Consider the following 25,304-nt stretch of genomic DNA (forward strand, 5'->3'; position numbering starts at 1 on the left):
TTCACCAACCATCCGGGCTTCACGGAACCGGTCGCGAGCATCCATGGTTCGCAAAATTCGCCATCTCTCGGTACGCTCTCGCGCTCTTGGGGCTCGTTTTCGTTGGTGCCACCATACCAAACGGGTTGGCCCACTGCTGGGTTGGTCGCTCCGCAGGGAGCATTGGCAAGGGCAAGGACACGTCGAAATCTCGCGAAAGCTCACCACTGAGTCGGCTCTCCGGTGGAACTCATGGATTGGGTCTTTCACGGTCAAAAATATTCCTCTTCCAAGATCATAGATGGTTTTAGTTGCTCGAGTATATTCAGAACACTTTTCAAAAGATGTCCTGAGGATGCCATCCGAGTTTCTAATACTGCTTAAAAATATACATAACAACTACATGAAAACAATATTGTCTTTAGTTGTACGAAACTATTATATGAAAAGTATATATAAGAATATTTTAATCATTATGGTTGCATACGGAATGTTTCACAAGCACCACATTGAAAATCCATGATAAATAATTTTGGGTTTCAGTGTTTTTTTATGACCTTATTTAAATTTGAATCATATCTGTATTACAAAATATAAATTATTAATTTATTTATTCCACTAACAGAATGAACTAGCAATGTAAATGTCAATAAATAAAAATAGTATCCACACACCGAAATCAGCATAAAGCATCATACAATTGCAAATAAAATGTATTCAACAGTAAATTATTTCTAAATGAGTTTTTCATTTTGCATTAAAAAAATATATGCTCGTCAGTTTGTTACTTTTGCCATACATTTGTTATCGATGGAGGCGCCTGGTAGTTGACATATTTCAACATTGCTATCTCTCACATTTCGCTCCCAAATAATAACAATTGCTTTTAAATGATGTCGAAATTAACTTTTAACTGAAGCTGGCATTATTGCTTCATCAACTCGATTCGCCTAAAAAACAACCTTTTGCACAGTGGTCCCATCGGCTTCCGGTTACCGCAACAACTCTCAGCATCCGGGCCCATAGTGCTTACCCGGGAGCGCCGCGCGTGAGTTCCCAACCGCGACGGAGCCTCGTGACTGGTTGTCCTGGCCACTCGCGAACCGGATCCGTTCGGGGGCTTAGTTTCGCTGTGACGCCTCCGTTCGACAGACGTTGAGCTTCGGTGGCCACCCTTTTGTTCGCCCGACGGGTACGCTACGCGTTCGTTTGTTCTTACTTTGGTGTTCTCACGGTTTCCGGTTTTCCGGTTTTCCGGTGTTGCCGCGCACCAGGCTTCCCAGGCTGAAGAGCTGAGGCTAGGGACCTGTTCCGGTTCATTTGAACCACGAAAGAAGCGGATGTGGTCGTTCAACGTACGCCCTAACCAGCTGGCATCTGACGTGGCATCGCTCGGAGGCTGCGGCCTTCCCGTGTATGTGTGCGAGTGTATGTGTGCGTGTGGGCTTGCGTTAGAATTCCACAACAGTCCACCCAGAGCCAGGCGAGGTACGTGAGAGTTGGTAGTGTTGTAAAACGCCACCCCCCGCCAAAGGACCTCGAATGCGTTTCGCGTTAAACATCGCATTGCAAGTGCACCTATCTCCCGGGTGGATGGGTGGCCGCTCCCAGTGGATAAGCCTCGACCAAACCCAGCAAAACTCGTGTTGTGGACTCTGTGTCGCGTCTGGCGCAGGATTACAGCTGCTGTCCTGTGCCCTGGGTGGTGGTCCTTGTGGGTGTTAAACGCACTGAAACAATCCCGTTCCGGTGGCCCACTGCAATATTGCAGCCGTGTCTGGGTAGCGCGTTCCAATCGTTCTAATCGCAAATCGACAGAACGAACCGAGTCGCCCCGCCAAAGGATTATGGCTGGTGGGCATTAATTTATTATCACCGGTTCGTGTGTTTTACTCCCACGTATGTGTGTGTGTGTTTGTGCGAGTATAGGGCTTTCACGCATTTCCAGGCTAATTGGGCGGCTTGTGACGTTCTGTGGCGTGCGTAGAACAAAAGCCCGTTGGGGAAAATTCGTACGCCCCAATCCACACCCAATCCGTGGCGCTGAAAGAGTGCGCTCGTGCGTATCGGAACTCGAGCTTGTCGAAATCGTACACGTGCTGAGAAAAAAAAAATAAAAACAAGAGAAGCGTGTTGCCAAAATTCCATCCTCAAAGCTGTAGCTAGTGTGTACGTGTGTGTGTGGGTGTGTTAAGGGGTCTTTTTTTTTGGAGGGGGAGTTTTCGCTTGCTTGGGTCGTTGGCCCATACCCAAACCCGGAACCGTTTAGCGTGATTGCGTGTGAGCCGGAACGGAGGCGCAGCGTTCTATTTTTTGGTGTCATTTTTCGCTCGTTCCTTCCACTGGGTTCGGTTTTCGACCGGAACACGCCCGCGGGGGATTGCCCGTGGTCAGCGTTTTTCGACTCGGAATCGCTAGGCAATCGTTCGCGAATGGCCACGGTTAGCAGTGGTATGTTGCGTGGAACGAACCCGACTGCACCCCCCGGAAGGATCGTGCGGTGCGCGTGGTTTTCAAATCGTCGAAAAGCAAGAACGCGGCGTAAGTGAGCCGGCTACAGCAAAAACAAAAATGTATAACACACTGCGTGAGGTTCCTTTCATCATAACTTTGGTGGCGATGAAACTTTTTATCCCGATGGGAGGTGAATTGGCCGTGGGAAGGGCAAAGGATTTAAAAATAAACCCAAACAACCCGTTTCTCCCGTTACAGCCCAAAAAGTGTGTGCTTGTGTGCGCGCGTGTGTGTGTTTGTGTAGGAGTGTGATGTGCGCGGATGTGTGCATGAATGTGCAATGCAAATAGAGGCAAAATAAAGCCACCCTCCTGCGCTGCTTTGAAGCCAAAGCCCAGCCGAGTGGATCACACCCGAGCAAGTGTTTTAGGTTCGCAAGTGAAGTGCACGACGTAGGAAAGAAAAAGTGGAAGAAAAAAAAGAAGCAGAGCAAAAAAAATGTGGTACAAACGAAGTGGCGTTTAGTGAGGCGAAGTGGCGATTGAGCTTCAGTTGTGCCGCGTGAGGCATGAAATCGGGCAGCAACTTGCGGCAAAAAGGGCCCACTTCGAGTGAGGCATCGATTCGGCATGATGGCGGCATGATATGGTACGAAATGTAAAACGCATCAAACACCACGGGGCTTACATAACGGTGGGCCAAAAGAAGCCGTGCACGTTCCTCATGGCGGGCGCTTTTACGCTATACGGTGAACGTTAATGGGAAACGGTTGGTCTCGGCCTTGCGAACCGTGCGTGATGAAAAAACCGCCCGAAACCATCGAGTGTCTCCAATTGGGGCGGGATGGGAAGATAAAAAAAAGAGAAAATACCACAACCACCTCGGAAAACCATCCGTGGGGGTGAAATTGGCTCGATGGGCGTGTTGCCCGGTCGTTTGGCACGTGGCGTGATGAAACATGTTGCGACGGCGATGACAGGGTTTAATTAATTTTTTATTGTGTCCCGCGGTGTGCACGATTGTTGGCATGTTTTTACTGCTGCCGTTGCTGCGGTATTGCCCCGATTCCTATCCTATTTTCCACACCCTTTGACACTCGGGCGCGAGCTTTAAACGGAGCTGTCACTACGCCCCCCCCCCCCCTCGCAGCTTCACGCGAGGGTGCGTTTGTTTCGCAGCAAAAGCGAGATTAAAAACTGTTGGAAAAACCGGAACTAATCATGTCCTGGAATTACACTTGCGGGAGTGAGTGTGTAGCAAAAAAAATGGAAGACAAAAAAGCAAGACCTGAGCGAAAACTGACAGTAAGCCTTACCCGAACCGATCGCGGCAGGCCATGAGCTGAGGCTTTTGTGGTTGATGCAATGAAAAAACCCCCCGAAGAAGAAGAAGAAGGAAAAAAAAGATCGTAAATAAATAAAACAAACAAACTTTATCCCCGCAAAAGCTCGCGTTCCAGTCTCCTCCCGATGGCACGTATCCAGCCGGTAGCCGGTGGAGAATAAGATAACGCGCTATTGCGCGAAGCGTAAGAGTGGGCAATGAAATGAGATGGCAAAAAGAAAAAACAACGAGAAGAGACCAAACAAAACGACCGGTGGAAAACGCGGCACGGAAGAAAATGTGCGTCAGCGCGACATGAAAGAAACGTGGCAAGAAAATGATGCTTTTAAAATTTACCGCCATCATTACGTTTTGGGTTGTGCTTTCGCCCGCGTAGCGCGAGATCACGCGAGTCCGCGATGGCGCTTATGCTGCGTACGTCCTGGCACGGGACGTGTAGAAAAAAAATCAAGAGAAAAAAAAAACCAAGAAACCACCCCCCATTCGTTGAAGTTGCTGGACTGGGACAAAACTTTCTGCTTGTCTTTCCCCGCTAACGAACGCGTTTTCTCTCTCTCTCTTTCTCCTTCGGAGGTCGTTTGGTGCCGGTGGGTTGGTTTTTCGTTTAATTTCCTCCCGATTTCGCCATCACCGCGCTTCACGCGCTATCCCTTCCGCTTCCGGTGGTGCAATGTTGTCCCTCTTTTGATTGGCGAGGTTTTTGTGTTTGCGTGCGTCCTTGCGTGCGTGTGGGTGGGTGTGTTTGCGCGTATTAATATGGACGCACATCGCGCCCAACCGGCAAAGTTTGCTCCCGGTGCTGCTGGGATGCGCTATCACTGATTAAACGGCGCTGTTCGAGCGCAATTAGGAAGACCCCGCCCTGAGAATGGGGTGTGTGTGGTCGTGGTGAATGTTCCCGGGGGTTGTTGTTTGTCTAAGTTCTTCCGACGTATCACCCACCACCGGCACTGCCCGTTGCGCTGGATAATGATGTTGTTTGTTGATGGCGAGAAAAATGATACCACCCGAGCGGAGCGTTCGCGCTGTTAAATTCACGGTGCTTCCATCAATTTCCCCAAGATTCAGGGGAGAAAACTTTTCCATACTCCCCGTGTGGGGGAGGCCATTTTTTGCCCCCCCCTCCCCCGTTTCGCCTTCCCTCACCCCGCGCATAATCCTACACTTCCGTTAATCATCTCCACGCGGGTGGCTGCCCGGCAGCGTCATAAATGACACGTAGCGGTGTTGTCACTGCTAATATGTCCCAGCAACGCGTTCTGAACGAGCTGATGATAATGTGGTACCTCGGTTTCCCGGTTCTTCTGCTACTTGTGCTGCTGTTGGTGCTGCTTCGTCCTCAGCTTCAAGCTAACGAGAATATGGCTTGTGTGATGGTTGTGTCGCGTTGTCAAAAACTCCCAAAGTCTCCCAAATTAAGTGGGCCTCGTCTTCGGCTCGAGTCGACAGCCGGTTTCCGCAAGCCGATGCTCTGCTATTTTTCTTCTTCTTCTTCTTCTTCTTCTTATTCTGCGTGGGTGTGTTGGTGCTTTCTCTCGGAACGGGTGTTCCTGGCGCTTACGAGTTGGCCGGGGGAGGGCATATTTTCTAATTATTTTCTTCCCAAAAGCCCAATACGCTCGCCTCCTCGGGCGTGTGAACACGTTTTTGGCGTATCAACGCGCGCGCCGGATTAAATGTAATGGAGCACGGTGCGATGTATGTGGATGGGAAGGCGATCACTTGCTGCCGTAATAAATATGTTGCCACCGGATGTGAGCGAGCATGTGGCTGCCCGTACCCGTTCGCGTTGGGCTCGGTACGACAACGTGAATGTGCCAGACAATGTGCCTGATAAGCGGAGTCTCGTGTTGGGGGCTTTATTTGACGTAGAACTGAGGCACGCCATCCTTCGGTTGGGGCATTTCATTTGCCCGAAATATGTTGATTCATGTTCCGTTGCGATACATTCGCTCGTTTTGGGGAAACATTCAGCAGCATCGTTATTTTGCATTACATTTTAATTTAGGAGCTTTCGATGTTGGGTTTTTTCTTTTTACGCCCTAACGAACCATCCCGAACTTTGAAAATGATTGTCCCCGTATACTGTGTAGGTAGAAGAAGCCGAACGAACTGACTATGTGAAGATTGTTTGGTATCTACATCCAAAAGGACATACGCGTCGAGTTTAGATTTTTTCTATTTAAACAGAAACCGTTCGACCGTTAACGTGTCTGAACTCTGTTTAATTTCGTTGCACTCAGCGCTACATTTGAGATGAGCTGATTGCATTTTTGTGTTTGGCCAAAAATTGCCTCCATAACTCTCGACCGTTTGCCTGGCTGCCTGTTCCGTGTGATGTTGCATATTTCATTGACCAGCAGCAGCGAGCTGGCGCGATTTCGCCCACCTGACGAAGACAAATTTCTCCCGCTTGTTAACCAGAAATAATGCCGCAGCGAATTAAATCCCCGTCGCCATGGCAACGCTCGCCTACTCGCCTACTCGCCACCACAAAAAACACCTACCAGCCAGCCGGCGTAAGGCACCACCCAGCCGACGGGCAAATCTGCAATTCAATTGAAACGCCATGCTTCGGTTGGTTTGCCAGGCCTCCGGGCGAACGTGCCCACGCGCGCGCGACGTTTCGGTTTCGTATTTTCTCCGGCGCCAGCGTCTTCCGGTGCCCGGGGAAAGCCCCGGGGCCAGTTAACATTCATTTGATTTGATTTTCTTCCGTCATTTGCACCTCCTGCTGCCATTTTCATAACTACGCCAGCCTGGGCTGTACGTGTAGCTACCGGGCCCTTGGTTCGCGTAATTAGTTCATTTCAATTTACCCTTTCCCCGAAGTTTTATCATCCGGGGGCTCGGGTTCCGTGTGCCGGGATTTCGGCCAGCCCGGTGCGCGAAGAGCACGAAGAGAAGCGAACAACAACAGAAAAAAAAACGGCGAGAAGAAAAAATAAAGCACCATCCTCCAGGCGTGGAGTACCACTCACTCAGGAAACTACCCCCGTCAGCCAGGGAAACGGGGGTCCAAGGGTCCAAGGGCAAGGGGCCACGTGTATTTGGCAATTTTCTCACGTTTCCCGGCCACCACTCGACACGGGAGTCGCGTAGCAAGGCGAATCCTTAGAATTGCAGAAAACCACCCGCCGGATGAGCCGGTGTTTGGGTAATGGCGTAAAGTTTCTTAAGCTATTTCTGCCCACCACCTGGCTACAAATAGGGTGCTGAATGTCACAACTAAGCGTTTCCGGCAATCCGGACGCTGCTCGAGAAGTGTGTCGAGGGCGGTGGGAATTAACGTGACCCAACCGATGGCAGGGCGTGACAAAAGGCAGAGCTTTTGGACTTCCGAAGCCACCAACGACGACGACGACGACGACGACGACGACAACTTCTAAGTAATATTCAAATAAATTCCTAATTAAAGCAGGGCGCGTTTTGCACCGCCCCCACAGCCATTTGGGCGGCACCCGCGAAAGAAAAAAGGCGCCCAACTCCCCACGCTAACCGTGGGAAATCCCTGTGGCCTTGCGCGTGGCGCTTATTATTATTATTATTTGCGTTGTTTTATGTTTTCCCTTTCCGGTTCTGATTGCCGTTGGCCGCCGTTTGGCACAAAAACCGCAACCCGACCCGCTCGCGGGCAACCGAGTGTCCCCGTGGTAACCGCCGGGTCGCCGGAACCGTTGGATCTAATTGTGCTGAGTGGTGCTCGGCACCGTTTTTGCCGCAGAGTGCCATTTTTATTTCAATCAAGCCATTTTCCAGCCGGCATTCGGTGCGCCCACCCGGTTGGGCCAGTTGTGCCGGTTGTGCCGGAGCATGCGGCGTGAAGATGATTCCTTGTAGTCGAACCCGCCGTGACAAAGTGCTCCGTGTTTCGGATCATTCCATTCTCTATCACTCTCACTCTCTCTCTCTCTTTCTGTCTCCAGGGGGGGAGTTTCGGTGTTTTGCTTTTGGTTTTATGCTCGCACTCGGGCACGTTTTGGGTGGATGGTGGCCAATGACCACGCCACTTGTTTCGGTCCCGATCCTGGTGTCCTTCGTCTTCGACTTTCGTGCAACGGTGGCCTGGTTGGAGAAGGCACAAAAATGAGAACGAAAAAAAAATCAACCAGGGACAACCGCTGTCTCGAATCCTATCCCAAAAGCGAGCCGGTTGGAATGCTTTCGATCGTGACAGCTTCCCAGTTTTGCCGGTGCCGTTCTGTGAGCTGCTTCCGGCTTTGGGTTTCGATTCGACGAGATTGCTCCCCGATGCCACGCAGCCGTTGGTCCAAAGGCAAGGATTAGACTGGTAACGGCGAATGGGAATGCAAAGCGACCGAACAGCACCGTTCACCGACGGCATAGTGGCAGTCGATGGAGAACGACAGAAGCTGCCGGTATCTGGATCGAGAGCCCCCTTTCGCTCTCGAGCGACGGTTGACGACGATAAATCGAATTAATCGCTGGTGCTGGCGCTGATCGGGCACCGCTAGATGCGTTGACATCTTCTTTCAGTCATCCTTTTCCGTGGGTCTTGGGCGATATGGGGATGGGAAAAGCTTCCATTCGATCACTAATTCGTATGCCATTTTCGTCCTTCGTTGCCGGTGCTGTTCGGTGGTGAACAATGCGCCCGAAATCGATCGAATATTCAACGGCACGCTTTCGGAGCTTGGTGTAACGTTCCGTTTCGAGGCAGGTTGGATGCTTTTGGTGAGCATAACGGGCAGTGACTTCGTTACATTAGCAGCTGGATTGGAGTTGAGTTTGTTTCGTCCGCGTACGTTTCTGCGCATCAGCAAGCGTGCGTCTGCTGATCGTGAAATGGTACGAAATTTGACCAAGTTTATGGAATGCCAAGTGGAATGCCAGCGGCTTTGTGTAGAGGTTTTACAATTTTTGTTCTTCAGTGACTGCTCGAGGTGCTGAATGCAATTGAAAGTAGAAACGCTTGCCTTTCGTATCATATCTTCTTTTGAGGCATTATCGGTGCATTTCGGTGCACTGTCATTTGCTTCGACAAATTGTGTATTCTAAGAACGTAAATGGAAGATTTGTTTCGTGTCTTTTGCATTTTTTTTGTGCCTTCTATATGGAAAAAACAACTTGCAGATAAACTTAGTAAGACTACTTCATGGATGCTTGTGAAGAATTTTACCCAGATGGAAAAAGCACAAATTATAAGCCTAATATTGGTATTTGAATATCAACCTTTAAGTTTAGCCTTTATCAGTTTTTGCTACAGTGCAATAAACCGTCAGAAAGTTGCCTTTTGCAACACGCAACTTGCATGTTCAATGAAACTGGTCCCGATCAACATCGTCCTTAATAATGAAATGTTTCACAAGAAGCAGAAGCCATAGTAACATTTCTCGGAATGATTTTACGCGCCTACAAGTGGCTAGCTATTTCCGTTGTCTTCTTGGAACCGGCAGTTAATTTGAGTTTTCAAAACACGACGGCATGATGTTAAAAGACGACGTTGAACCTTATTTCTCGAGATTCAATTGCTCGGTTGTTGTTACAATCGCAAAATAACAGTCCGGGAAAATCTCGGAAGTGGGTTTGAAACTTTTCGTATTCGCAACGTGACACAAACATACGCTCGAAGCTGCAGTTGTTTGAGTTGAATGTACTGCGAGAGCCTTATTATATACGGATTAGCGTTCCTGGAGAGCCACCGTCAATGGGATGCCAGGATTTTGTTCCACATTGCTGAGCATCCATCAAATACCAACGTTCGCGATGCGCGAAAATACACCGGAAAAGCAAGCGCCATTGAACGAAATGCTCCACTCGAACGCACACACACATACTAAATGTGCGCAAGACTTTGTTTTGGAGCCTACATTTCGTGGAAAACATTCAAGCATTTCCAGTATGAGCGAATGCACTCGTGCTCAGTGCAGGCGGTCGTATCAAAAGCGAAATAAATTTCCCATTTTTCTCCACCGCCCACGTGCCTTCGGTTTGCTTGCGCTGAAATATTTCAGCAAACAGGGATGCTTCCTAATGACGGAACACACCGTTTAATTCCAGTCAATTGCTTTTCATTTAATTAGAGGCCCATCTTCACCACCACCGGCACCGGTTTCGTGGGAAGTTGTAGAGTGTTTTGCAGCAAAGGTACCGCTCATCTGCTAACGGCTGGCTGGGTTCTATTTGCACGGGGGCTTCACCATCGGATGGATGGCATCGTGGCACGTGGCTTCCGTTTGACTTTGTAAGGACCCTCAGTCGGTACGAAGCGGCATCTAGAGAGAGAGAGCAAGCGAGCACTAAAGAAACAATGGCTCAGCGGCTGAATAGTCGAGTGACGCGAGGAACCATCAAAAATTAATGGCCGACTGGCGATATCGGGCCGGGGACGAGGGCCTTTTCGAGGGTTTCATGCGGCCTATTAGCGCCTCACGCGTGGCGCTTAGCTTCAATGAGGTGCGAAGTTAAGCGTGTCTAATCCAACACCTCCCGAAAGGCGGCAAAACAAACCGCACACAAACGCGCAACAATGCAATGCGTGCGCTTGGAGGCAACCTTACCTATGCTAAAACACTTCACCTGGCAGTAGATTCACCGTCACATCGAGGAAGCCCCGGTGTGCGGAATTTCAGTGGAAAACGCTCTTGCGTAACGCGTGGAAACTACGCTGAATGTAAGCTGCGCTTTCTCGTGAATCTTTTCCTCACTTTCTCGCGCTTTCTCTCCTTGGCAGCCGTACGAAAGGGCGACCTTAAACGCGTGGCTATGATCCGGTCTGCTAATGCGCATCTGCGCGTATTCCCATGCATAGGTGCGTGCTGGCAATGCGATTAAACCAATAAGAAAAAAAGCCATTGAGCAGGCAGCTGCCCTAGGGGTGGGGTGTGGGTGGGGTTCCTTATCCCCGTCAAGTCGGGTTTTCTGTTGGGAAGAAAAAGTTCCACGCGAAAGCACCCTCCCAAAACGCACTGATGGGTGGCCCTTTGCGGCGCGCAAACACACATATTGAATGTGTTCCGCATTTCCGAATGTCGTGGGTGGGTGGTGGCTCGGAGCACGGGGTGGACGGGTGGATGGGAAAATGAAAAAGCCATCCACGGAGCTGAATTTCCACCAAACGTGGCCCTTTCGGGTGAGCTGTCCCAAATCGTGTCCCAAAACCCAAAGTCCCCAAAGCGGGCGTTCGCACACGCGCGTGTGTGTGTGTGTGTGGGTGGGTGTGTTTGCGTGCTTGCGTATAGGGGGCAGCGAGAGAGGCTGTGAGGAATCCATTTTCCAATTTTCCAGGGCTTACGCGCCCAAGCCGTCCCCGGGCTGCGCAAACAAACATACAAAGTTATAATTTATATTTATCCGGCCCCTGTTCGGTGCCTGTTCGTCGGTTCGTTGGCGTGCGTACACGCGTCCTTGTGCTGGGTGTGGTTGCGAGCCAGCCTTCACCGTAAGGCTGTTGACACAATCGAGGCGAGCACATTCCAAAGGCCGCCTAGTGCGTGTGTGTGTGCGTGTGAGGGTGGTTGGTCCCGATTTGCTTACGCGCCCACCACGACGTTGGGTTTGCTTTTGAACTCATTAAAAGAACGGCGCAGTTTTTGCGAATTTCTCAACTCCTCCTCCATTTTCGAAGTTCCGTACCCCCCTCGATCGACCACAGCACCGGCTCAAACTGTTGATCAAGATAAATATTTGTGGTGAAATTTGGGTCCGTCGGCGTCGTCGTCGTCGTCGTCGTCGCCACCACCAACAACCGTGCACCGTTTCGGTTCGAAAAACTATCGAGTCCTTGTGGCTTGGTTGGGCCAAACCGCTGCGGTGTCAAATTGATTTATACCGCACTCCGGGAAAGCGCCGAAGAAAGCCCCTCCCCGAGGAAGCCCGAGAGAAAGTTGTTTAACGATGCCGGGCACAGCATCAGCACGCCTGCCTGGTGCTCTGCCTCTGGAATCGGTGAAGTCAGCGGGGATTCGGGCACAAAATGGCGACCGAACGGGTGAGTCTCAGTAGGCTTTGGGTGGCAAATTAACGCGTGCTGCCCGGATCAAAGCAGGCCTGCGTGGTGGGAAATTGTAATTATCCATCGCCTCCCGTTTCGTTGTGCAACCGTTTATCGGCACAGGCCGGCCAATTGGGTTTCGATTGGGTTTTTGGGCATTTTTGTTTTTCTGTCGCTGTTTGGCGTATTTCTACCTCTAATGGTCGCGTTCTTTTAGCCTTGCAAAAACCAACGGCACGTGCCAATATGCTAATAATTTTCGGCGGAAATGATTAAATCAGCAGCGGGCATTTCCATTTCCTTTCCAACCAGCCGGTCCGTCCACCGGTTTGATTATGCATTCCGTGCCGTTTCGCCGTCGGGTGGGCGTTTTGTTCGCGAACGAAGGCAATGTAAATACCCACCCGCCTGCACGGTGTTTGCATACCGGATTTTTCCGATGAGCCGCCAGGACGGTGAGAAAATTGTCACTTTTTGGGGTAATCATTGCTCGGGACACTTTGCGCTCGTTGAAACGGATGGGCCCGTGTTGGCGATTGCTATTATGTAAAATTATCAAAGTCACGGTTAGCCCGGCCGGGGATGGCTGAGGGATGAGCTTTTGTTACATCATTTTCTTACCGGAGGGTGGGGATGATTGGGAAAATCTTGTAAGCCCACGGGAGGGCGCGCCGGCAAGACAATGCTTTTGCCAGCCACCCACACCACGGAATCCGAACGGAACAATGCGAAAGCTACATTAGTAAGAAAATAATTATGCCAAGTAACACTTTTTCCTGGGCGGTGGGGTGGGGTTTTTCTTTCCACCACCCACCGGCGAATGCGAAAGGCGAGCGTTTCGGTTGTGTAATGAAATCATGTTCCCATCACTCCGCCACAAGACAAAGGGCCGTGTGTTTTCTTCAACCGGCAGGCGAAACAATGGTTGCCCCTCCCCCACCACCCACTCGGCAGTTTTCACCCCCTGGGAGGGGGGTGGGAGTTTTCAATGGCTAAATTTAGTTAGAAAGCGTACCAGTACGTGGCAGTAACGCCCGCAGTCCGCCTAATGGGGGCTCCTTTTTTAATTAATTAAGATTAAGAGGATTGTTTGTTTCTCGTCCACCACCCCCTCGACTCTTTCTTCTTTCCTTCTCACTTCCACCATGCACGGTTCGGGAGGCTTTCAATACGGTGTGTTTGGCATCATCTTTTTCGGATTTTGGTTGCATGTGGCGGCAGGCAGCATGGGAGGTGGTGATGCTGAGAAGCGGGAGCCCTTTGAAACCGGAGCCAAACCCAAACCAAACAGTGAGCGAATGGCGTCTCCCATGTCGTCCTAGCAAAAAAGGAGTCAATAATGGAGCTGGAAGGCAACAACAAAAAATATAGAAAAGAAAGCCAGCACACGAAAAATGGATTACAAACAAACGAACCCACCAGCCGTACCGGTGTCGGGTGTGTGTGTGTGTGTTTGGCGCAGTCTCCATTTTTTAGTCACTCCACCCCACCCACCTAAAACATTTCGCCTAATCACAATGCTTTTTTTCACCCCCCCGGGAGCGCTGACGAATGGAACCGACCGTATCGACTGCGCGGGTCGCCGCAAAACGATGGATGATTTTATGCAAAAGCATCGCTCGAAAAGTTCGACAGCGCCAGTGGTGTAATAGTGGAACGAAACAAAGAAAAGAGATGGAGCAAACACAAAAAAACAACAACCAACATTGCACGAGCTCTCAACCAACGGACGTAAATTAAGGCAACGTTACTGTTGCCACGCAGCGAGTCAAAGTAGGCGCTGTAGGCAGATGACATGCAGATGCCCTAGCGCAAGCCCATTTTTCTGTCACCACCGTTCGCGTGGGTGGAGTGAGTTGACAAATTTTGCGAGTGGTGTTTTCGTGCTGTTTTTTTTTGTGTGTTTGTTGTCTCGCTTTTTCTCGCCCGCACTCTGCCTGCCAAGCCTGGCATGTGCCGTTCGGTTTCGACCTTCGTTTTTTTCTTTTTCTTTTCCGGGATCCGGTGACCATGTCGGCGATGTCGGCCCTTCGTCAAATTTCCCGGGCCCGTCGAGCTTGTGACAGTCCGCCCAAACGGAACGAGCTCAACAAACGAGAGCTAGAGAGTGAAAGAGAGCGTGAGAGAGGGTGGGAAAAAAAGCTCATGGAAAAGGAACACCGGGGCTCATTTTTAAACCTCGACCCAATCGGATAAAAGAAACAACCCGGTCTTGAGCGGGTGCTCGATGGTGGGATGAATGTTGCACTATACTATGATGGAATTTCACAGGCACCGACCGAAAAGTATCTGCCACTCGACTACCGAACCGAAAGCGGGAGCCATTTCATCGTGTAGGTTGGCGTGGTCGAAGGACTGAATGTTTTTTTTTGTTGCCGCTCAGCTGAAATTATGCTTCGGTTGGTGTCGAAAATCGGTGAAGCCAACTGTCGATGGGTTGCTGCGGGAGCGCAGCGAGGCATAAATATAGCCGAAGAGGATCGGTAGCAAAAAGAGGCGTCCAATTCGAAATCATCCCACCGCATCCGGAACCAGGGGATGCTGGGTGGCGTGGGAAATGGGAGTCTCATGCAAAAATGGAGTCTGTTTCTTTCATCAATCACGGTGCGAATGAGGATGTCATCCGTTTTGCATGTGTGCTTCGAGCCGATCAATAAACCATCTTGATTGGAAGATAGTCTTCTTCAATAATTCCCTCGGGGATGACCTACATTTTCGCTGCGGCCGTTGTTTGGGAACTGTAAATGGTTGTTTGAATGGAGAATTTCAAAATTTGTTCTGGTTTTCAAGCTAAATAATAGCTGTTAAAAGCTTCGCATTCTTTAAACACAAAAAAAAAACCCTACGCAAACAGATATGCTGAACAGAAGTGTTATTGGTGAATGCTACTTAAACGAGCAATTCAATAAAGCCCAGAATGAGAGATTGAAAATTCAACTAAAGCATTCTTGTAAGCTTTTAGAAATTATGTAAATGTTTTCCTCCGTCCATTCGTAGAATCACGCAAATCGATTATCAGTATGAGAGGTTCCTTCTTGTAATGCACCTTTCTGTATTGAATTGATTCTTGTTAACCAACCGTATGAATATTAGATTCGAAGCAGCTCCTTTTATGTTCAGACAAATTTCGTAGGAAACATATCTGTTTGTCGTATGTTATAGGAATCTTATGCCGTTCTCGATGGTTCCGGAAGTTTCAAGCAAGATTACCAGAATAATCCTTTTTGATCCTGCTTTGGAACTGTTTCCCCAGAGCTTACTGATTGTTTTTAAGAGGAATTCCCTCTTCAGAAGCTCAGTGATTCAGTGATAAAGGATGAGAAAACAGTACATTTATTTGTAAAAAAGTATGCCCACAGCTGAAACAAGTATCTAACACCGATCCACTCCGCTATCTCGCTGGTAATGCAATTCCCCTGGCTGTGACGGACAAAGCCTCACCCTAGATGATCTTCCCAAACGAACCTCAAACGGTCATTTGTAGCGTTGAAATGCCGCGACCAAATTTGCTCCCATTTAAGGACACCGGGGATCGTCGGCCACTGGACGTATGCCACAGCGCTGGATGACGATTGGGTGGCCGTTTTTTGCTTGCTGTTTTCAATTCCATCTACACCACGCGCGGGAGCTTGAAAATGATTTGAAACCTGTGACGAGAAGAAAGCAACAACAACAAAAAAACCACGCAAGTGCGCCACCATCAACCAACGCCATCATCCGTTGGGTTCGGTTCCCGGAAGCACGACGATGGTGTGCGCTGTTTTCGGAGCGGAAATAAAGAAAGAAACCCCGGGCGCTCTATTGAGGCCGCGCACACACACACACGTGGCCCAGCCAATGCAGGTTGAAAGTCTAGCAAATCTCAGCCAAAGCCCGCCCCGTACAATGCTCGGATTTGCCGCGCGAGCCCGAGTCCTGACATAAATCTTTGGCGTATTCGTCCGCACGAAGCCCGCGGTCGGGAGCGTTTTTTTTTCATCGTTTTCCTCTTTTTTTTTTGATTCGTTGACGGACGCTTTCTCTACACCTCGTCACCGTAGCGAGCGTGATGCAGCGTGGAGCCGTGCTGCAGTTTGCGGGCCTTTTGAGATCTTTCGATCCACCCGCGCCGGGACGGGGGCGCAATGATTTGCGCTTCATGTTGCACGTATTTGTTTTTATTTCGATGTTGCACGTTGTTAGCCGCATCTACCGCGCGCTTTTATGCTCGCTTTTCATGTGTGTGCGCCCGAGGATGCACGAAGTTTGTCGTTTTGTTTCGTTTTTCATCCCGCAAGGCAAAAACCGCAGCAGGCCAGGTTGCAGTCATCATCCTTCATCGACGCAGGCCGGCAGGATTGTGAGTGGAGGTTCTCGGGGGTTCTTTCTTGTTATCACGTTAAGCCTTTCATATGGTCGATGAGGAGCAAAACGGGGTGAAGGCAGGGAGTGAAAGCGAAAAACGAAAAAACACCTGCATCATCCATGAAACCGCCCGCAGTGGGGTGTTTGAGCGCACAGAAAAAGTATGCCCCGACCGCGACGAGCTCGGTCTTATTTGACATCAACGGTGACAAAACCGAGGTTAGTGTGAGCGAGATAGCACGCGTCGTGCCGGTGGGTGGGTGGTTTGGTACACCGAAAAGGCTCCCGTTGCATCTGCAAATCTGCAACAGCCTCCCGTGACTGGATGGGGCGTTGTTTTGTGCCTGTTTTGCGTCGTTGAAGGTTTTTCCTTTTGACACGGCTGCAGCTGCGCTTTGTGCCGTTGCAAGCCGACCCCACGTGTCGGCTATTTCCATTTGTGTGGTGTGGTCGCGCACGTGTGTGTGTTGTGTGTGCCCGCAGCCACAATCTTTGGTGGCTCGCCCTCTCGAATCAAACGCGAAACCGCTGCGTGAAGTTGCGTTTTAATCCACGCGTCGCCTTGCGCAAAAGCTGCCGGCTGCGAAACGAAACGCGCTGGTGTTGGTGCGTTTTGGGGGCCGAAGTTGTCAATGGAAAATGGAACCGTTTTCCGGTCATGAATTTCGTGCGCCATCAGCAAGCGAGAAACGGCGCAGGCTTCAAATGGCGACGTCCGGCGCTCACGCAGGCACTCGAGTTTCGGCTTTTCAATCAACGGCGATTTTCTGAACCGATTGCAGCAACCCTCCACGGGCTGGAAGAAAAACCACAAATCCCTCTTTTCAATCGCCGGCGGCGTTAGCTCCAGTGGACCGTATTTCGGTGCTCGGGGGGGTTGCTGCGATCGTTTTATTTTCGCTTGCGTTGCCCAGCAACCCAGGCTAGTGCGATTGGTTGTGGTCGGTCGTAATTGAATCTAATCATTTTTGACAGCACGTTTGACGCTTGACCGGACTGCGATGGCTCTCGTTCGACCACAAAACCCCTGTTCTAATTGGACGAAGCGAGGGAATGTTTTGCGATTGTGAGCGATGAGTGGTTTTAATCTGATTCTGGGGGTGGCAGCTCGAAATCTGCTCAAGCAGCGTTGACCGTTCTGAGATTAAACTGAAGCGTGAGGACATCGATGGTACATTTGCATGGCGCGCCTTGTGAACTGGTCGTTTCTGTGAAGATGCTAACATTCTTGCACCCGTGCGGGAACAACAGCGGGTTGTTTAAAGCACGACTAAGTCCCACAGTCTGGTAAAGGTAAAAGGAAAAGCAAATTTGCTCCAGTTACGCACGGTGGCAAACGCGCAAACGTATCCAAACAAGCGTGATTTTCACTCGCGCGTTAAATGTGAAGAGGCGGTACACCTTACAAGACGAAATGGTGGTGCCAGTGGCCAGCAAACAAAACAAAAAAAAAAACCCGCGCACACAATGCTCACAATCGCGATTTCAACCATTGTAGTACGACCGTAAAACACTGTTTACCGATGAGCTGGACGGCGAACAATGGCGAGGGAAAAATGGTGCAAAAATCGGTTTTCACAAAACACAAAAGAAAAAGAACTGAAAACAAAGCGCACCACGAGAAAATACACTAAATTCATCCCAGCTCACTGGCGCTAATCGCGTGCCGCATGGTACCGGTTTCGGAATGGTTTGGGTTGTGTTTTTTTTTTTTTTTTTCATTTTTCCTCGCTGCTTTCGTTTGTGATTGAGTTGGTGTTTATTGTTATACGGTCCACCGGTGGGGTCGCATCCTTGTCGACGTGCAGAGTGTGTGTGCTGTAATGTTTGCCCTTTTTCAAGGCAAAACGCGGCCAATACAATGGCGTGGCCAAACGGTGTGGCCACGCGACCCGCGGCGAGTGTTACATTTTTCACGTGAAACATTCGCGTTTGTTCCCCGCCCACCGGGCCAGCACGGGAGCCCGATTTGTAATCATTACCATTATTACCGATTGCGGAAATGTACGCTTTTGTGACGCTCGACACGATAGTTATTTATTTTGTGGAGCACCGTTTACTTTATCGCGCAAGTTATTGCTGTTTTGCTTGCTTGCGGGCCTGGAGTGTGAACGCGAACGCGTAAACGAACGGGCGAGTTTACCTTTTTTTGTGGAATTTTCGTGCAGCGGTCACGAAAGCTAGGACGGGAGCTTTGAAGAGCCGTGGTGGACCCGAACAGTCGTGTAAAACCCCCGCGACAGCGTGTGGCATGAGTCGAGCCATTTAGCGTGGGAGCGATTTGTAAAAGCGAGAATCTTTGTTCGCGTTCGTACTTCGTCACGAATTGCGATGCGTTCGATGTTAACTTTGGTAGCCTTTTGAATGCCAATCTCTTGTTTGCAGAATGATGCCAATGGGGAAATGATTTATGAATACTTGGCCTTTTAGTTACTTCGCTTTGTTAATTTTTACAAAAATAAATTACGTCTCGCGAGTGGGTTGGGCAAATGGCCATAAATGGGAGGCTTAGCCAAAATACTTTTCAACCTGAGGCTGCTAATGAGCAGCATGGCGATACGGGTTTTTACATTACAATAAAAAAAAAGCAGATAAGATTGGTTTCGTTTTGAAGAGCGATTGGAATGATTAAAGTGGATGGTTTAGAACATAAACATAAAACAATAATCATGAACCTGAAACTCCACTAATTTTCAATACACAAGCTTTTTTAAAATCAATAAAAACAATTCATTGCTCGATGGTTTGCATTGCATTGCTTTAATTGTTTTTTTAATGCAGAATTTAATTAAACAATATTTAGCTGCGGTCGGTGTCGATTGAAACCCCTTGGCATGTGTAAATAAATATATGTGGCTCACGACCGGGGTTTAATTTGTTTCTAGTTCAAAGCTAGACCGTTTGGTGCTTCAAAGCTCACGCACGGAGCACGAACAAACAAGTTGAATAAACATTGCCTGCGTTACGCCATTGTTTGCCATCGAATGCGCTCGATCGTCACCGCGTTAGTAAGCTCCAACAATCATTTGTGGTTTGCCGCTTCGGATGCAAATGTGCTCGAATAATCGATGACGTTTTTCTCTCTTCCAGCCCATGACGTTTCTTCGTGCGAGTGGCAATCGATCGACCAGCCGGGATGGAAGCGCACCCGTGTATTAAAAATGCTGCGTAAAACGACGACACGATGCGCGAGCTCTCCATGCGAGTGGTAAAGTGTAAGTTTCGTGCGCTCGAATAACAGTAACGCACCTCGATAGAGCACCAGCACAGCACGTTAAGCCGTCGTCAGGAAAGATCATTTATCCAGTGGGTGACGTTCGCTCAATAACACAGAAAAAAGGACGACGGCAAGCAAAACAAAAAAAAAACAAACGAAAAGTTGCTAGTTTGCCCCACTCGTTCGATAACTTTCGGTTGGTACGTGGATAAAAAAGAAAAACACTCTTCACGCGGCGTCGAACGAGCCCGCCTGTAAGGTGGGCTTGGGGCAATGGTGCCACTCGCACACCGACACGCTGGTCCTTTGGAGCTTGGGCCCGGAAGGAAAGTTGGCCGGTTTTGATTTGAAAATCGTGTGAATGTCGGCCCAAGTTTGGCAGTGGATGGGCTTCCGGTTCGATTCAGTGAGTTCGGTAAAGTTCAGTGCCAGTGCACCCGGTGCGGTGGGCGCGCGGGATGGAAGTGGGAAGCTCATTTTTTCCATCGGAAACTTTCGCTCAACGTCAAGTATCTGCTGGCATGGTTCTGCTTCCGGGCGTTGCTTTCCCATGCGTTGAGGTGCGCGCGGATTGAAGTGAAATTTTCCTCCTCGTTTTCTTATCGCATTTTTCAGTTCGGCTTTATTCTGTTTCTTTTTTTTTTCTTTCGTTCGTTCGTTTGCCTCGTTTCGACGTGACGCGTTTTTCGTTTGAAGTGTGTTGCCGGAGAAAGTGTGTGTGTGTGTGCGTGATTGTGTGCACGTCTGTGTGTGGTGATGGGGCGAAGTGCCGTGAACCCGAGGATGCTGTTCGGGTTCAAAGTTATAAATTAGTCTCCATTGAGGCGGGCTGATCGATGAATTTGTGGCATCCGGGTAGCGTTTGTGTGCGTCTGTGCAAAGAAGCATCGCTCGTAACGACCAGCTGGAGCGTCGAAATTACATTTTCATGTGTAGATCGGTCGGTGGAGGGCAAAAACGCTCACTGAAAGCATTTTAAGGTATAACTTTCGCGGTCGAGAACCAACAGCCGTGGCGTTGCGTTAGCTGGAAGCTCCACAGGCAGCCCGCAGTTGAAAATAGTTGTGAAAAGAGAAAGAAAAAGGAACCCAGTTCAAACGAACATAAACTAATAATACTCTCACGATGGAGTCCACAATGCTGCTTCAGCTGGCCGGAATGATGCTGTTGTTCATCGTACCGTATACAGCCAGCGTTAAAGATGGTAAGTAGAAACGCCTGTTTGAGTTTCTTTGTTCGTTTTTTTTTGTTGTTGAAAATTCACTTTAAAATTTGTAGATCGTTTCTTTCAACATTTAAAAACATCCATTTGCATTCGTTTTACGAGGCACCATGCGCCTCCATCAAGTTCCATGGAAGAGCTATGTTCAATACGACTATGATATTACTGTGATCGGAATGGTGGGAAAATTTCCAAAGTTATTTTTTCGGGTTTTGTCGTGCATGATCGAAATTATCGTAAATTGCACTCAGCACATAGCCAAACTCTATTATTACGACACCAACCAGGCGTCTCCATTAGAGGTGTCTTAATCGTTACAGTATTTGTCAATTCGAAAGCTGACAAATAAATCGCTGAAAATCACAAAAAAGTGGCTTTTTTTATTATAAAAATGTAAATGATGCTAAGTTTTTCTTGTTGGTTCAGAATCCTGGTGCAATATTACTTTATCATGAGTACAAGAAACAGCGTTGCACGAGTAACCTCATTTAAGCTTTATTTTTATTCAAAGTGTCTTATTGAATGACCGAAGTATTGAACTTTTTTCTAGTAGCATCAATGCAAATGCACGATCATATTTTCCCTAAAGTAATAGTTTGGTTGGCCTTTTGCCAACAGTATGAATCGTTCGTAAAACAAATTACTGCAAAAATGGCATGAGTGTTTGAAAGAAAAATCAAAAAAAGCTCATTCATAGCAGCGCAGATCGCTTAAAAATGGTGCTCGAAGCTGCAGCACAGCTGCAGGGAGCGAAAATTAAGCACGCTCTCAATATGTCACGACGAGTGCGACGGCGAGATTGGCAGCCGAACGAACGCGCCCTACGAGGGGCGCCAAAAGAAGCCCCACCTCGGAGCCGCAGAAGCAGAACGAGTGAATTATGACGATGGACCGTGCATAAAAATGGCTGCCGGTTTTGGTCCATTGCTTTATTAATTTATGGCCACGGTCGATGAACGTCGAAGCACTCCCAAAACCCGGTGGATTCCGTGCGCCCGGAAGCGACACGCAGTGTTGGTTGGATGCAGTGGATTCAGCTCCGCTGGCTGAAAGAACCACAATTTCACGAGGGAGTGCCGTAAACGCGCGCAAACCATCGGATGCCATTCGGTGAATGTTCGCAGGGTGACAGAAAATGAGGCACAAGATGTTACGCCTTGGCTGTTTCGTCCGTGCCGAATGAAATCGATCGACTGCGGGCGAAGGGCCGTCTAAATGAAGCACCCTCGCGCAAATACCGCGCCCGGGGTACATAAAATTGTAACGATAACAATTTTGGGCCGTCGGCATTATTTCGATTATAGGCCATCGCGAAGCTGTACCCGTGGCAAAGGGCGAGAGGGGTCACGGATCATGACCTCTCGTCAGCGACGTGATTTTCAGTCTGCCGGAGCTGGAGTTGGTCGGTGGCGATGATGGAAATCGAATGGCTTGGTGCTCGTTAAACTTGAGACGAGCAGGGCCGTTCTTTTGGGGGCTGAGGTCGGCTGAGATGGCGAGAGCGCCGTTGATGGCTCGGAGCGAATGGATGTCACAAATTTGGCAACATTTCGTGGGTTTTTTAGTACACCGCGCCGAAAGGAAAAACTTGAAAACGTGCTCGAGACGATGCGCGCGAGTTAGCAGAAGGTACGCCATGATTTACAATTAGGTAGAGTGTACGGGAAGCCCTGTAATAGCTTCAGTGGCGAATGATGGGTCTGGGGTTTTGTTAAAATTTGATTTTGCTTGACGAAAACTCATTACAAATGGACCATCGCTCGATCGCTATAGGTTTGTTATTGAACAAGCTACTCACATTCTTCACGATTTGAATACCAGCGTATCAAAATAATTAAATACCGCAACACTATTAAAATTTCGTTGTTTTTGTTTTACGTTTTCCAATATCATAAAATTTGAATTACACCATATGAAATACAATTTATACAGTAATTCTCATTTTCTTTCGAACAGATATGCTGCATCAAGCATGAATGTTTTGCAATCTGTTACTAAAATATTACACACACTGAGTACATAATAATTGAAGAGAAAAAAAAACAGTTTATTTCGCTTCGAAAACAATTCCCTGACATCATTCCCATGAAAGCTATGCACCTTTTGAGGTAAGCAATCGTTCATTAAGCAGCGCTAGCATTTGGTGATGTCTCATTCAAGCTTAAGTGGAGCCGAATTTGCTCATCTGGATTATGAATGCACTGGAAATCGATTTTGCAGTTGCTTCCACATCACACACGAGTTTGCCAGAGATCCCCAGTAACGCTTCGGAACCGCTTCGATCGGTTTACGTCCCAGAGGCACCTTCACCGACCAAGTGCAACCGCTCGGCCGCATATGCATCCCTAATCATAAATCAATTTATTTGTACGGAAAGTTTTAATCTCATAATCCGATGATGGATGGAGTTGGCTCTGTCGTCTGCCAGCCCGGCCTGGCAGGCAACCGTTCCCGGGGTAGGTTTGGTGCCGGGTTTCTTTTGCGTTTATGTCTCCGTCCCCCTCGGCGGTTCGAGGGCCAGCTTATTGATGCATTCCCAAACCCCCGGGGAGGCTAAGTGGTTCGTTCGCTTCCTTGCTCGCTCCCCCTGCTAGATTGAGTTTTTCCCAACAACTCGTGTGAGTGTCTCCCGTTCAGCAAAACGGGATGAAATATTACATCGAAGCCAAACATCCTTCAAAGTGGAACCGGAACCGCAACAACCGGCAAACTATTTCCCAAGCATCCGTGCCTCGGGAGCTCGTTTCTGGAGGTTGGAGTCTTCAATTTCCAGTGGCCGGTGTGGAATTGGATATAGCGTGTGAGAGAGAGAAAGGCTATTTCGCTGGGAAACGACTGCTGACCGGCGCCGACAGAGAGGGCAAGTTAGCTGACACTGTCGGAACTGGCCTCGGAGTCGGTGGAATTTACGATTTCCTGCCCATCCGCCGGTCGAACTTTCATTTCGTTCTCATCCCCCGAGAAGGCGCAGCGTCCGGATTCCTGAAGTAGTTTGCGCACCGAGGAGGTGTCAAATTCATTTAAAATAGATGACAGTATAATGCTCGGCTTTGATATTTGATAAACCCATTTACAGCTCGTCGGTGTCGCTCGGTTCGAAGTGGATGGCCTTCGCCCCGTAAAAGAGGCAGCTCCCAATCCCCAATCGGACGGATTAAACGGAACCAATCCAGCGCACCATCTCGGGGCACATTACGAACGCCCAGTCACGAACTGCTCGTAAGCAAAGCCGCTGCAGTGTGCAACGTGGTTGCTGAATTGTTGATGGCATTTTTCCACACTACGAACGATGGTTGTTTATGGTCGGTGCAGCTGAAGTGCATTATGGTGTGTCACCTTTCTTCTGTGTGTGTGTGTCGGGTTGGTGGGGCGGGTATTAAATTTTCCCATCCATTGTGCCTGCATTCCACTCGAGAAGGGCAATCCTACAAATACATTCAATTTGTGTGCACGTCGAAACTCGCTTAAATCAAAGCGACTATGGTCAGCTCCCGGCAACGGTGCGGTTGCTTCACCAGAGCGCAAGATAATTTCATCTCGAGAGCGCGTTTCTTTCTTTCCTTCCCGTGGAAATTAGTGCACTTCCGGTTGGCTGACCCGGAAGCACGCCAGTTCCGTTGCATATTAGAGAAAACCGCACGAAGCCAGACGCTCGCCCCTGTTGCCCAATGCCACAATGGGCTGCTTCTGAAGCAAAAGCCACCGTCGGCCAATGTCACGAGCAATTACTCCGAAAAGCGGGAGCCGAAGAATGTGACGCGTAAAGGGCGCCAGCCTAAGAGCTACTACACGCAAACAACGAGAGAAATTTCACCCACCCACATGCACATGGTGGGTGGCGTTCGGTGGCTTGCTTACAGCGTGTGCGCTAGTGTGCGTGGTCGTTGCACTCGTTGATATATGCAATTTATTCCCGTCCGATGCATATTGATTGAACGAATTCATTTACGTTCCAATTTGCATGCCTTTGTTCGCCCGTCCGTGCTGGTCGTCGGGTGACATGTTTGCAAACGCGCAAACGTTGTCGAATGGTGAGTGGCTTCGATCGGGCGCTTTTGGGGTTCGTTGGAAAATGCATCGGATCGAGATCAGCGAGGAGTTTCTTTTCACTGTGTGCCAGAGACGGTGTGAGCTGTACAGTTTGCACGGCATTACTCACAACGGTTCGCTCCTTGTTTTTATGAAGCTATAAGCCGATACCGAGCTCGATTTTTCGTCCACACATCCTTGAAGGTGTTTCGAAGTGCTTTGCTTTTTTTTTGTTGTTTTTAACACAAAACTTACCGACGATCAACTCACACCATGTTCGTCATGTAGCCAGTAAAATCGTACAGATTGCTGCTATCAAACATTTGTAAGCTAGGTTGGGGCCTTCTTTCTCTGAACTCAAGCGGGATACATTCTTCCACCGCACAATCCTGCAAGCGAGCCTGCCGTAAGTAAATGATTTTAACTAGTTTTCCCGCATTCGGTATCTCGTGGTTCCGCTCGTACCCTTTCGCTTGTAGTAATAAACCTCTCAAACGACCTCTTTCGCTGCAGGGCGTAAAACGCAGGGCGTTTGTCAAATTCCTGACCAAAGTGCTACCCGGCCAGCTGCAAGGCGAAACACGGAAAACTTTCGTGCGCTTGGCGATAGCCAACCGGTGAAAGTTATACGGTTATTTATTCAGTTTATTATGCATCCGATTTGATTGTGTTTGTAGTTTTGCGAGCTTCACCGGTCGACTTCTCGGGTGATGTGTGATTTGGAGTGGAAGCTTAATGAACGTCGGGGCGAAAGCTTTTCA

At 49.0% G+C, this 25,304-nt stretch overlaps 1 protein-coding gene and 1 long non-coding RNA gene across 4 annotated transcripts in view; both read left to right on the plus strand.

Annotated features, from left to right (window-relative positions):
* Nucleotides 1-1,112: 1,112 nt before the first annotated feature.
* On the plus strand, nucleotides 1,113-19,727 carry LOC128730431 (uncharacterized). 3 transcript variants are annotated; one of them, XR_008411675.1, is made up of 3 exons: nucleotides 1,113-1,171; nucleotides 2,692-3,081; nucleotides 19,166-19,725. It is a non-coding gene; the product is annotated as an uncharacterized LOC128730431 (long non-coding RNA). The 3 variants fall into 3 exon arrangements; XR_008411676.1 differs by lacking the exon at nucleotides 1,113-1,171 and adding an exon at nucleotides 1,382-1,467 and having other exon boundaries at nucleotides 19,166-19,727; XR_008411677.1 differs by lacking the exon at nucleotides 1,113-1,171 and adding an exon at nucleotides 1,557-1,693 and having other exon boundaries at nucleotides 19,166-19,727.
* A 388-nt stretch (nucleotides 19,728-20,115) lies between these two features.
* Nucleotides 20,116-25,304, plus strand: part of LOC128721919 (neural cell adhesion molecule 1) — a 73,256-nt gene continuing 68,067 nt past the window's right edge. Inside the window, exon 1 of the mRNA XM_053815721.1 lies at nucleotides 20,116-20,496. Within this exon, the coding sequence (XP_053671696.1) occupies nucleotides 20,418-20,496 (79 nt within the window). The 5' untranslated portion in view covers nucleotides 20,116-20,417. The remainder of the gene's footprint in view (nucleotides 20,497-25,304) is intronic.

The sequence above is a fragment of the Anopheles nili genome, chromosome 2, assembly GCF_943737925.1.
Source record: "Anopheles nili chromosome 2, idAnoNiliSN_F5_01, whole genome shotgun sequence".
Taxonomy (NCBI): domain Eukaryota; kingdom Metazoa; phylum Arthropoda; class Insecta; order Diptera; family Culicidae; genus Anopheles; species Anopheles nili.